We start from the raw sequence: 14,543 nt of genomic DNA, 5'->3' as shown, positions 1-14,543 counted from the left end.
TCACAGGTAAAAGTTATTGGCAAAGACACTGTAAGGGATTCGCATAGTTTTATTTGCGGAACGGAAAGACCCACATACGGGATATAAGTTCATTTTTTGTTCTCTTTGATATGCACCAAAGCTGATATATTTGGCAACATCGATCGGTTCAGCCAGAAATGTAGGGAGAATGTGTTGTTCCTGAGAAAAATAGAGATTATTCAGTCGTCGTTGTTGGTGGCGGTCGAAGCCTATTGAATCGTATATGAAAACACAGTCGGTGATCTTCCAGAAGTATTTGATCGAAACAGAAAAAAGTGAAGTAAGGTGAGCCAGGTTCTAGTTTTGGTGCTTTTTTTCTCATTAATTCAAATTTATATAAAATACAGTCCACTATAATACACCGAATTTTCGAGCGTAAACAGATAAATCTTGGGAGAATAGATATAAGTAAAATGTGGGGAAGAGAGATGAAATCCCATTTGTTAAATAAAGAAATTATTATGCAGTCATTGGAATAATTCCCTTTCGAACATAGCTTTGAGAGAAAGGAGTCAAAGTAGGCTCGTTCAAAATGATTCCGTCTAGTTCATCTGAATTGTGAGTTAGTACCAAAAAGAGAATGATGTATTCTCATTTTTATGTTTTTGGATGTTTTCGTGAGGATGTCTTGTTTGTTATTTGAGAAAACAATGCAATAACGATCCAAAAATTTTCAATATTAATCTTAAACACAGAATGAAAATTGTGATTCTAAAAAATCATACATTATAAATAAATAAATTCAAAACAAATCATAAATCACCCACATAGTCGGCAGTATCACTGATGTTATTGAGCTTGATAGTTCGAATATTTTTATTCTTAGCTCTTCTACATTCTCAAGCTTTTCATGTTGATTTTTCAAGTAAAGTAACCCCATCAAAAATTATCAAGTAGAATTGAATTAGAACTGATGCCTCATAGGGGTTACCCCTCTTTGACAGAGTAGAATCCTTTAAATTTTCCAAAAACTATTCAAAATATTAGATTTTTAAATATTTACTCACAATATTCTTATTTCTATCTAAGAAAAGTTCTGTTCAATAATTCTAGAAGTTACATTATCAACAGGGTATCCATCCTGCTGAAACCAAATTTCTTCGAAATCTTCATTTAGGTTCCGTACAGTAAGCATAATGCAATCTTCTCGCATCTACAAATATTTTCACAGTATGAGACTATGAGATACCATTAATGACAAAAATTCCTAGGACCTCATTTCCAATATCATTTATAAAAAAAAAACATGTTTCTACGTTTAATTTTTTAGGATATTCCGTGCGAATTGAAAAGATCAGATGATTATTTCATCGCTTATCTTTCAACCGAAGGATTATGACGACCATGGAGAAAAAATAAGGTTTCATGGATGAACCAAATATTTTTCGTCTCGTGATCTCATGAAATTTCATTCTTCTGATACAATCTTCTGGAAAATTCCTTGAGTAGTTGAGTTCTCAATTTTTAGTATTCATAACCATGTTTTTTCAAAGTTTGTCTGATTGAGCTGTACGGAATGTTTTCTGGATAAATTTGAGTCCTGGACATGGGTTCATTCGTACAAAGGCACATACATTCAAATCCCACTCGAATCTTTATTCAGATAGGAAACGGTTCTTTTTATACTTAACTTGATGGCATTTACTGAATATGTTAATGCAACCGAATTTTTTGAAACCATGAAAAATAAACTCTTTGTACAGATGGAACTTTAAGACCAGAATGAGCAAAAACGAACCACTTCATCCCCATTGCCAGCTTTTATAAGTCATTCACTGCCATTAATATTTGATTCACGTGACTATATTTATTCTGAAGTAGAAATGAAGAAAGGAAAACAGATTAACTAAATGGGAATGAAACTAGGATTATGATGCAAAACACCAACTAAATAATAAACCCAAAGAAGACAACAACCAGAAAAGCGGTATATATAAGATAACATGTGATATGACTATATCGGTATGACGACCAGAGCTGCAAAAATCAGATTTAATGAACATATAAAAAATAGACCTGCTTCTGCCATGGGAAATCCTCTAGTTGAGAGCAAACACTCTACCTCACTAGATAAACTGAAATTACTGCATCAACATAATGATTTTTATAAATTAACACTCTTAGAATAACTAGAGATTTTAAAAAACAAGAATGACGAACACCTCATCAACGATATTAAAGATTTTCCCACAGTTAATTCATTTAAGATGATCCAACCTCTAACTATATAGACTTTTCCGCCTGCCTCTGTATTCGCTGTCATGAATCTGAAGGTCAACTAATACACCGAATTATGAAAACATAATACATATTCCGATTCAAAAACTGTCAATATTGATTTTCATAGAAGGGAGTACAATTTAATATTTAACTTTTAACACCTAGAAATATATGTTTACATGGAAACAATTTATCAGAAAAATTATTATATATTTAATGTCCTTTTTTAAAAGTACTTATTTCTTTGACGGTGAGTTTATAATACATCCTTTTATTTATATCAGACACTATCACTATCAAAACTTTGTAAAAATTGTATGTTAAGTTATCATGTTGTGATTTTATTTTTACATCTTATTTTCAGCTGACCTGATGATGGCCTAGTGCCGAAATCGATTGTCTTGGAATACAATTATATAAATGAGTGTGTCTTCCATTTTCTTTCCTAATTTGCCAACTACTAGATTCGCGGCAGTATAGGACAAGTCCACTACTTTTGTTTTTAATTGAATTCTCTCTGTTGTAAGAAGGAAAAATGGAAAAACGCTTTTCATTCGATCATCAACCTTCTTCGAGCCTTTCTTTGTAACACATTGATATTAAATGCCGAGAGTTACCAATTTTCCAGCACTGTAGGTATATTCCGTGACACATCCCTGTTTACTTCAATACCACAAACTTGTCACCTATTTTTTGTCAAACCCTTATAGATTTGATGATAAACACGAAAATACTCGACAATGTCACAAACGTTATATCGCTCTGCAAGACATTGTCCTCAAGAAAATCCATCTTTCAATGAGAACAAAAGCACTCTATAATGCTGGCTTTCATGAGAATGGAATGGTCTGGCTGGATTATTCAGGATATGAGAGTGGTCTTCAGAAAACCATGCTTGGACATCACACGTTCGAATACGTGTTTACAGACGATAAACGAAAGTCTTTGAAATGGAATGGAAGAACCAATGGTCCGTGATTTCTTTTACGTATATCTCCCCATCACGAGAATACTTCCTTATATATCTACTCTAAAAAAGCTTCTTATCGATTCATCCTTTTTGTTACATGTATTCCTTCTTTGGGAAAACGTTTTTTATAATTGGCGATTAGTTCCGAAGAGTAAAATGAAATTGCTGAATCGTGAAAATCAATGCGTTTGGATTGGGGGAGATTACGAGTATGTTTATTCTTTGTTGCTGTATAAAATGTTGTCTACTATTGTGGCTACTGCTTTTCTGATGGCGATAGTCAACTACCCAGTAGATGATGCAATGATTCGATGATCTAGTAATAAAAAAAAAATTTTGGTATAATCTATTTGCTCCTCATGATCGAAAGAAAGGCGAGTTTTTTCTTTGTCCTCAATTTTGATAAAATAGATTAAGTCAATGGATCTGATCTTCCACCATTTTTTTCTCCAAAAAATTTGAATGAAACACCCCAACAGACGTCATAAGTAAAAAAAATCAAATTGTCTGTATATCAGAAAATATAACCTTTACCAAATATCTGCGAAGCATCATTGTGGTTACAAAAAAATATTTTTTCTGGAAATATTACCACCCTGTATCTCACAAGTTAACATTATCACGACATACGTTCATATGAAGTTTTTTTTAAATGGCTCGAAACATCGTCTTCTTGAATATCAGCATATCATAAAAGAACACCAAGTATAATGGAGAGTGGAAATGAAATAAATGACATATAATTTTTAGTAGGATAGATTTTGATTGCATTTGATGGACTCAATAATAATTAAATCAGTAAAATATATGTAGGCTTGGTTAATCGATCGTCTAGAGGTATGATTCGATTACCTAGCCTTTCGTCTTCTTCTCCTTGACTTTGTTCGGGTTGGTAATAATTAAACTCTTTCAATTATTTTCACATATTTATAAAACCACAATTACAATACAAACAAAGTATGTACGGTCCTGAATTTCGTCTTACTTGAGTGTTAATTACTCGAAGCGTCTTCGTCTTTAATTTTAGTTTCGGTCGTCTCGTCTTTAACTCCTTCGCGACTCTTCTCAATCTCGTTCGCGAACCGTCTTTACGTTGTACCTCTTAAGTTGACCGACCGAACTTGCTCTCAACTCGTCTTAGCCTTAACTTGAACTGTCTACCGGCTGGAACTTACTTTGTCTACTGACTGCAACTTACTCCGACCTCCCCTGAATATCGACTTCCCTTCTTCCGGCTTGACCACACCCTTAGCACCACTCCGATATCGGGTGAAATACCACCCCCTAGTCCAATAAGAGTTTTGCTGTACCGCCCACAAAGCTCTTCGCAGATTCCTGGAAATCGAATATTCTCGAAGGACTAGAACCTGATACACAGATGTGACACATCTGGTACAAACTTCTTGCTTTCGATCTTTCCTAACCCCGGTAAATCTCCTAAGATTTACAATCGAGTAATCGACCCTACGTGTCTTCGACATCCGAAGAATTAACACTTCCTATCTAAGTTATATAAAAAAGCAATTCGTTCCCTGTAAATTCATTGAAACTGTCATGCCCTCGACACTTGAAGAAACTAATAGGTCTCCAGCATCCTGTTGACCATCTCAATTATTTACAGGGAACAATAACTGGATCCTACATATATGTTTTTCATAATTCATAAAGTATGCAGTATGAGCAAGAACCATGTTTTTTACTCGTAAGGAATATTCAATCCTTGATATATTAGGAGTATACTTTTGCTTCCTCCGTTTTGCAATAGATGGCTGTAGCGGTAAGTGGTAGTCGAAATAAAGTGGTAAATAGATGGTTAATGTCATACAATAGGTATTTATATACATAACGTCATCAAAATATTAGTCGATTTGTGTCTGCATGACAAAATTATTCTAGGTTCAACATGTCAGCATATGTGCCATATTCTTGTCATTCGCGGTAGGTTTCAATTTTCTGGTCTAAGATGTTTCAAGTGGTTTCAACACTTCAAGAACGGTGATTTTGACGTCGAAGACCAAGAAACGCGAAAAGATTTTCGAAAATGCAGAATTAGAGTCAATACTTGATCAAGACTCGTGTCAAATGCAACAAGAATTGGCAGGATCATTGGAAGTAACGCAAAAAGCCATTTCAAAATGCCTGACAGTCATGGGAATGATTCAGAAACAAGTGAATTGGATGCCGCCGAGATGTTGAACAGCGTTGGTTTGATTGTGAACAGCTGCTTGCAAGGCAAAGACGGAAGGGATTTCTGCATCGCATTGTAACTGGATATCGGTTCATTACGATAATCCCAAGCACACAAAAATAGGGATATCCGGGCCATGCTTCCAAGTCGACTGTCAATCCGAATATGTTACGAAAGTGGTCAAGACATATTTGGAAAAGTTGAAATGGGAAGTTCTACCCAACCTGCCGTATTCTCCAGTAGCTCTCTCGGACTATCACTTGTCCTGGCTGACCAGCACGTCCAGGAAGTAAAAAATTGTAATGATTCGTAGATCGCTTCAAAAGATGACCAGTTTTTTCAACGCGAGATTCGTACGCTGCCCGAAAGATGGGAGAGAGTAGTGACCATTACTTTTAATCATAAATGTATAACTAGTTTTCTACAATAATGCGTCGAATTTCGGAAAAAAAAAACGTCAGAAGCTAAGTTGTAGGCCTTTGTACAATATACTATTTGTTTTTGATTGCATGCATGATAGGCTCAGTCCATTAAATTTATAATGCTGTTATGAAATTTAGGCCTGATTGATATTTAATTCAAACCATAGGGTTTCATTTAATGTTTTTCTGGATAGAATGAGTTTCGGTTTCAGTCTCATATAACTCAGTCACGGATATTATGACATCGTGATGAGAAATTTTATATCAACAAACAAGATTATATGAAGTAAACATACTTTCAATTTCAATCTTATACTTCAAAGTAAACAATAGGGGATGCTATTACAATCAAAGGCAAGCAGAAAACTAAATTATCGGTTTCTCTCGAGAATTTGAAGGAGGGCTCGTTTCACGGTTCCGTTTTATCCTCTGAATCATGAAGTCTCATGAAGACCGCATCGAGATTGACAAAGTGGGAATGTACACAAATCGAATATGCCGATATTGGAAAAATCGAACAGTGCGAGATGTCGATATGCTATCTTTAGCAGTCGCGCTTATATAATGACTCACCGCTATTCTATATCAGATAAGATATTATAGGATCCACCAAAATCAATAGGTAAACTTCAAGTTTCAGGACACGAGGTTTGTGGTGCAGCTTGTGTGTTGAATCAAAATTTCGAACGAATATTGTGAAAATGGGCTTGAAGACTATCTGCAAGTTTTTCATCTTCCTTATATGTTTACATGTGAGTAACTGCATTATAACGAATTCTTGTAATACCCGAATTCAAAATAAAAAATTTTCATGAACCGTTGAAACCTTGATAGAAGTGAGTACTGTAATCGTTCGAAAACAAGCAATTACATAACTCTCAAAACATCTGCCTTGAAATTGAAGCAAAGCACTCATTGTGGATCGACGTATCTCTAGAGTGGAACAAGTTGACCTTTGAAGGCTCAAAAATGTTGATTCATTATTACCAATGATCGAACTTTGGAATCGTTCAAAAAAAAAATAATACCAGAGGAAATTTCACTCAACGTTTTGGAATGTTGAAATATATAAAAGGAAGGGAGAAAATAAGGAAGGCACTACAAAAAAAAAAAAAAAAAGAGGAGATTTTGACCACTCTTTTGAATTCATGCAATGTCTTGGATATGGTTGAATCAATTGAGACTCTACAGGGTGATTTATACGATTCGACAGATGATACTTCAATTGATAACTTTGGTATGGTTTTTCTGAATTTTTCTGAAAAAGAAGTTTCGCTCCAAAGCTGTTGGAATAATATGAATCAGGTTTCAAAACTTAATCGTACAAGGATGCAAAGCGATTTCGAAAAAGTTTTAAAATAGTTTTTTCAAATTCAAAATTTGATTGCTTAAAAGATTACTTCATATGCACATTAATCTGAGTAGGTACCTACATGAAAAAAGAACTGAATAAAGATCTGTGGTTATGTGGTTATTATTAGAAAATAACAGAATATGAATATTGAATCAATAATCTTTCTTGAGAGTATTCCTACAGAACTACATGCTACTCAAGCCGAATATGCAGATATGGTTTTTGGTTGAATACCAAAGAAGTTTCTGCATGGTCACAAAGATATTGTCATTTGAACTATTGATGTAGATAATTTATGTGAGGGCATCTGGAAACAGAATCTATAAAGTAAGAATCAGGAGTTGAGAACAACTAAATTGAAGAATTTTCAAGGAATACAAAATTCCTATATCATTTAGTCCAGGAGGAATCGGCGCATGAATACCGAAAACTATTCCACCTCAATTATATTATGTGATCCTCTTCAAATTGTCCTACTGATAATATAAATGCATGTTGCCATGGGGCAGCCCCGGGCCATATTGTGTAAACCGAAATTGTTTAAACAATTGCAAGGAATTGTTATTTTTCAACCGGACAAATTTTTTTTATATTCTGTATTGAACTACAATATGACTTTTCACGATAAAGTTAATATTTTCAAAGATATGAATTTTTAAAGGTTCGAAAAATCTCAAATTTGGGTACTTTCGACCCATGAAAAATATATTAAAAAAATAAATAAATAGTAATAATATTTTTTCTTAATTCTTCATACAATAGTTAATAATATTGTAAATAGAGATCTTAAAAAATTTCATTGTTTATACCTGTTTTTTAATTTTTAATTTCGCGCAATCACAAGTATGCGTCGCTTAGGTATCGCTTAGGTATCGCCGTCTCTCTCTGACTCATGCGCTGCATCGGCCTCTCTGTGTCTTGAATCATTATTTATCATCTATCTTAAAAACTATCAACTTTATCAAGATTTTTAAGGAGAGCAATGTTATTATTAATTAAATTTTTTACAATTTGTTTTGTATGAATTTTTTTCTGAAATCAATTTTTCAAAAGTTATTTAAGCATAAATCGGAACATGTAATTAAAATTACTTCATATAAGTTTATGTTACTTTTTTGTTATTATCATAGTAATTCATGCAATTTTTTCTCGTTGTTTTGGCACTAATATTAATCTATATAAAATTCCGTGCACATCAGATGCCTTGCAATTGCATGCACTTAGAGGTTTAGCTCAAACATATATTTGGAAAAATGCATTGAATCCCCAATATGAAATATCAGATTTTACAAATTTCGGATGGTACTTTACTACCGTTATTTATGAACAAAATCCCATTTCCAACTAATCTTAAAAAACCGTGTAATTGTAAAAAAGCTTGTAAAACGAAATCTTGTTATTGTCAAAAAAATAACATTAGTTGCATACTTCTATGTAGTTGTGATTCAGAAGACTGTAAGAATGTGATTTATAAAAATGACGTTGATGATGAATAAATACTTATTTTTAGATCTTGTTTCATTATTTCATAATTCACCATCTATAACTTTCGTTTAAAGAAATTATTCAATGTAATTATTTTCTGTTTTACCATAAAAAAAAATAACATAAACTTAAAAAAAAGTAATTTTGATTACATGTTCCGATTTATGCTTAAATAACTTTTGAAAAATGGATTTCAGAAAAAAATTTATAGAAAACAAATTGTAGAAAATTTGATTAATAATAACATTGCTCTCTTTAAAAATCTTGATAAAGTTGATAGTTTTTAAGATAGATGATAAATAATGATTCAAGACACAGAGAGGCCGATGCAGCGCATGAATCAGAGAGAGACGGCGATACTTGAAGGTAAGCGACGCATACTTGTGAGTGCGCGAAATTAAAAATTAAAAAACAGGTATAAACAATGAAATTTTTTTAGATCTTTATTTACAATAATATTAACTATTGTATGAAGAATTAAGAAAAAAATATTATTAATATTTATTTTTTTTTTTAATATATTTTTCATGGGTCGAAAGTACCCAAATTTGAGATTTTTCGAACCTTATAAAATTCATATCTTTAAAAATATTAACTTTATCGTAAAAAGTCAAAGGGCCTTTTTTATTCGTAGTTCAATACAGAATATAAAAAAAATTGTCCGGTTGAAAAATAACAATTCCTTGCAATTGTTTAAACAATTTCGGTTTAAACAATATGGCCCGGGGTGGCCCCATGGCAACATGCATTTATATTATCAGTAGGACAATTTGAAGAGAATCACATAAAAAAATTGAGGTGGAATAGTTTTCGGTACTCATGCGCCGATTCTTCCTAGACTAATTAGAGAGTCTATTGAAAATTTGATGAAAAATGTATTCAAAAAAGAAGGAAACCTTTTCGAAACTTCGATCTAAATTTTCAATTGATCCTCAATTTTGTCTTCCATAATATGTTTCAAATATTTTCCATTCACAATTCGTTTCCATTCCTGAAGATTCCTTTTAGTTTATGTGCAAATGAAGTAATTTTTTGAATGATTTCATTCAGATTATCAGCAATTGATATAAATATAACTTTCGAATTCGAAAAAACCATTTTGAACCTTTAGGCCTTGGATGATGAATCTTCATTACCTAATTCAGATTATTTCACATACGATAATTCGGCAAGCACGAGGGGTATATATAAAGAAAAAATTCCAAAAAAAACAATGTTTTCGATGTTTCAGAAGATCAGAAAAGTATTCATCAAAAGGATACGTGTAAATACCCGGATATTTTCACGCTGCATTGATATTAAGAAATATTTGTTCGTTGCTGAGTGATTTGTATCATATCCCTTATATGATTGGTTGAAATTTTTAGAGAGGAATAGTAATTTATATTGCTCCACCCTGAATATTCCGTCGAAATCAAATGAGTCATACCAAACTTATTAATCAAAATAGAATCTGTCGAATTGGACAAATCACCCTGTAGAGTCTCAATTGAGGCCCTTAACCATATACCAAACATGTCCTGACTAGTAGTATAAACTTCTCGAATCTGACGGTCTCCTCCGGAATATGAGCTATTATTTACCTTTATGGTTATTGTAATCGATAAGTTTATCTGGATGAGGGGTTATGTGATAGGATCGGTATGAATATTCGAGTTTGTATCTTGAATATACAAACTAACTTTTAACCTACAGGGATACATATGTTGTTACGGAACTATTTGCTAATTAATTCCGAAATTCTATTGGATCTACTGTTTTGGTAACGTGATCAACATGAAATTTCACTTGAACTTGAATTTCTATTAGGCAGGGTGTATACTTCTAAAACGACCAAACTCAGAGAGGAGATCATACACATGTTCAAAATGTTGATTATTATTCTTCATTTTTACATTTTTTGTTTTCACGAAACATTTCAAGGTTTTCCGTAAAATCAATTATATTTCAATTATCCTTGTAGTCAAAGCAATTTTGACTACATATCTGAAAATGGCATTGAATTTGCTACACGATGAGAAGTTCTGTGTGCAAAAAATTTATTTTTGGGGGCGTGGTTTGGAGATGAATATGCGGAAGTGAACAAATGAGTCATATTTTCCAATCGTTTATCGATGAAAACTTATTAATTATGGACAATTTTCAGCAAAAACTAGCTCATTTAGTGTGCTTTCGAATGTCATATCAGCATTTGTGCTAGTTGCTTGTCCTCTCCAAAGTATCGTGACTAACAAGATAATAACGAAAAGTAAAAAAATTTCAAACCTAAATTTGCTCTCTAACTTGAAGCTCTTTATAAATGAATATTAAAATAATTTTTTGGAAATGATGAATTCATTTGTCGAATGAAAATAATTCAAACGAATAAACTAAAATTTGATAAAACAAGTTTTATGAAAAAATGTTAACAAAACACACTACTAACAATTGTTCGAAATAAATGATAATATACAGGGTGATTCACCGGGATGGTCATTGGACGTTTATGTAAAACTAATCATAATTTTGAGATGAAAATTTGCATATTGAGTTTTGAGCCAATGATATATCTCCCTGAAATATTTACAGATCTCTACAACTCCCGATAATACCGGAAACAGACTACTACTTCTTCATTTCAAATTGCACACCCAATATATTATTGCATCATTAGATAGTTTTTCGGTGACAACTCCGACAATATGCAATACCTTGGGTAGAAACTCAACGAAGTATGAGTTTATGGGATTCTCATGAAGAAAATTGTGGCAATGAGGACTCACATTTTTTTGAGTATGAAACAAATTTTAGGAACGTCCACAATGTTTTACCGGGTTTTTCACCATAATTTGACCCTCCCTTTAACTTTGTTACTAAAAGAGCTACAAAAAATGTTTTCTAAGAAAGTTTCACGAAATCGACTAGAGTTTTTCAAAATGATTTCACACAGTGAAATATATTGTCTAACATATTGATTGCAACTTCATTTTTTCAAATGGAACACCCTGTATATTTTTCTATATTTGACTAGCTCTTTTTTCCCTGATTACGAATATATAACACATGTTTGGTCTATCTCTCTTATTCTGAGTACCACAGAGTTTCAAATTTTAAGAACCACCTGGCATGCTCAGTAGGTAATCAGTTTTCAAGTGGTAGGCTGCGATAACTCAAGATGCCCTTTTTTGTGTTATCTCGTTGGCATCGATATGATATACTTTTTTTACTATAAATTGGAATTGGATGATTAGGATGCAACTCCATATATTCTCTTCTTGTAGCGTTCTAATTTATATTGTTGTTTACATAAAGGGAAAATATTTCGAATTTTTCCGCTTCTGTGTAGTGCATATTCGATGAACAGTTTCATATCTCGTTGCCAACGAGATAACTCAAAAAAGGGTATTTTGAGTTATCGCAGCCTACCACTTGAAAACTGGTTACTTATCTTGCCAGGTGGTTCTTGAAATTTGAAACTCTTTGGTACTCAGAATAAGAGAGATAGACCAAATATATGTTAAATATTCGTAATCAGGGGAAAAAGGGCCAGCCGAATATAAAAAAATATACAGAGTGTTCCATTCAAAAAAATGAAGTTGTAATCAATATTTTGTCCACTCTGCATATATTTCGTTTTGTGAAATCATTTTAGAAAACACTATTCGATTTCGAGAAACTTTTGTAGGAAACATTTTTTTGTACTTCTTTTAGTAACAAAGTTAAAGGGGGTTTCAAATTATGGTGAAAAACCCGGTACATATTTATGAAAATCTCTCTTGACAAATAATAATTCTTTTCTCAATTCAGAAGTTTTCACTGAATCATTTCGTTGGCTAGTGGAAATAAGTGATTAATTCAATTTAATTTTCAGGCAACCTTAAAAACATCAAATGCTACAATCACCGAGTCAGATGTTAAGTCATGTATATCCAACATAAGAAAAAGCCTCGAAGATCAGAGAGACACTGCCAAAAAACGTTTCGAAGAACTCAGAACAAGAAAAATCAATGACATGAAAGAACAACAAAAAGAAACATACGATAACTTGATTGCTTCGATTCAAAATGAGAAGAATGTATTGTCGAAGTTGAAACAATCAGCTATCCAAGACAACTACGATGTAACTGCATGTAACGACAGCTCCAATATTCTTGACTTGATTTTGACTTCAGCCCAGGCAAGCAGTAACACAATTCTTGCAGAGTACAAGAGTATTGTCGATAGGGGTCATACTCAAACCTCCCTTCAAGTAGATAAATTCGCTCAGAAATACCAACAGCTGGAAAAACAACTAAGTAATTGTCAGAGTCAATCACAAAACTCAGACTGTCTTGACAAGGTCGAAGATGAATGCGAGATATTTGGTTACCAAAATGAAATTTACGATCTTCAATCAACATATTACGGTGAAGCTGAAAAAAATTTCATTTATTACAAGGTGAAAATTAGTACTTCATTCCAGAAGAAAATGGAAGAAGTGAAGTTTTTCTCGAACGATATGAAATCATGTTATAGAAGTGTTAAAAACATAAATAGTACTGCTACGAACGATGTAGGTGATAGTGGGGTATCTTTCCAGCCACACAAGCTCTTAGTATTAGTACCAATTGTATATAAACTTTTATTTTGAAAATTTTTGAATTTTCATTCGACTTTTTCTAATTTCTGATAAAAATAAAACAAGTGTTTGCATTACTTTGATACTTATTCCTCATCCAAAGATTTAGTCAAAAATTAATGATATAAAAATGTGCATTCAAAATTTCAATTTATTGAACTGAGTGTACTAACCAGTTATTCAAGAAGATTTGATTCAAGAAAGAAATCAATGAAGAAGCTCATCATGTTCGATGAATAATTTTTTATAATTTTTTGAATAATTTTTCAATTCATATTCACCCATGAAACATCTCTGAATTCCGAAGTCATTCATATTTTACCCATGCCAAAGTAATTTGACTGAAATGTTTACATTAGATAAAGAAAAAACTCGTAAAGAGCATCTACTCAGAGTCAGAAGCTTTTGTGGAGATAGTTTATTTGGCAATATGGATCAGTTGTTACACAAATATTTGGTAATTTTTAGCGATATTATGCTGTAATTTTTCGTCGAACCAATGTATGTGACATTTAACTATTAATACAACGAGAATATAATTCGATTTATAATTATTGAGGACATTGCTGAAGGACTATTTGAGAGCCGTGCTACAATACATAATAAGTGATTTCGTTCACAACTACCTTATAATGAACTACCATATGAGACTCTTCGGTATTGTTTAGTCAGCTGAAATATGAGTCTGTGATTCAATATTTTCAGTGCTCTCTCTTATTATATTATATTGTTATATTTTTCAACCTCCATATGCTTTATTCAAAGAATATGTATTTTTTTGTATCAACACATGTTTACGTTGTGTTGTGAAATAAATCAGTATCAATTTAAATTTCGTAGGGTTTACCTGAAAGTTGACACACCTTAGACACATTAGGCAAGTTGAGTATTTTTGAAATTATATTCTCCGTTATTACGGATATCATTTTCCATTTCAATAATTATATTATTTTTATTATATCAATCCATCCATTCTTACAAAAATAAATAGAAGAAAGGAAAATTCGAACTGAACAAATTATATTCAAATTGAAAACGAATGAAATTGCTAACTCATTATCACTGAGGCATTCACATACAGAATAGTTACATTTGCTCAGTTGCATCTTCCTAATCTTTCAAAAATTGGTATCTATCCATTCTTTTGATGGATATCGGTAAAAGGTTGTATAGTATTATTTCCTGATAAGTTGGCGAATGTTTATATCCTTGTGTTTTATGAATAGTCTGAGTTAATATATCTTCTCATAGTGTAAAACTGGTGACTCGAATAATTTCCTCTCGTC

General features: G+C 32.4%; 2 protein-coding genes across 4 annotated transcripts in view; one reads left to right on the top strand and one right to left on the bottom strand.

Annotated features, from left to right (window-relative positions):
- The window catches only part of LOC123688782 (neuropilin and tolloid-like protein 2), a 612,260-nt gene that overhangs the window by 159,024 nt on the left and 438,693 nt on the right, over positions 1-14,543 (bottom strand). The window lies entirely within an intron of this gene.
- On the top strand, positions 6,417-13,332 carry LOC123688784. Its single transcript, XM_045627451.1, has 2 exons — positions 6,417-6,573; positions 12,511-13,332. The coding sequence occupies exons 1-2, from the start codon at positions 6,523-6,525 to the stop codon at positions 13,267-13,269; spliced, it is 810 nt and encodes a 269-aa protein (XP_045483407.1). The 5' UTR covers positions 6,417-6,522; the 3' UTR covers positions 13,270-13,332.

This window comes from Harmonia axyridis, chromosome 1 (genome assembly GCF_914767665.1).
Source record: "Harmonia axyridis chromosome 1, icHarAxyr1.1, whole genome shotgun sequence".
Lineage (NCBI taxonomy): Eukaryota > Metazoa > Arthropoda > Insecta > Coleoptera > Coccinellidae > Harmonia > Harmonia axyridis.
This window is presented reverse-complemented; position numbering and strand designations above follow the sequence as displayed.

What these genes read in the sequence shown, in the direction of transcription:
- LOC123688784 (XM_045627451.1), top strand. Translation starts at nt 6,523, where the DNA reads ATGGGCTTGAAGACTATCTGCAAGTTTTTCATCTTCCTTATATGTTTA. An exon ending in TCTTCCTTATATGTTTACAT is followed by an intron (nt 6,574 to 12,510) that starts GTGAGTAACTGC and finishes TTTAATTTTCAG; the next exon opens with GCAACCTTAAAAACATCAAA.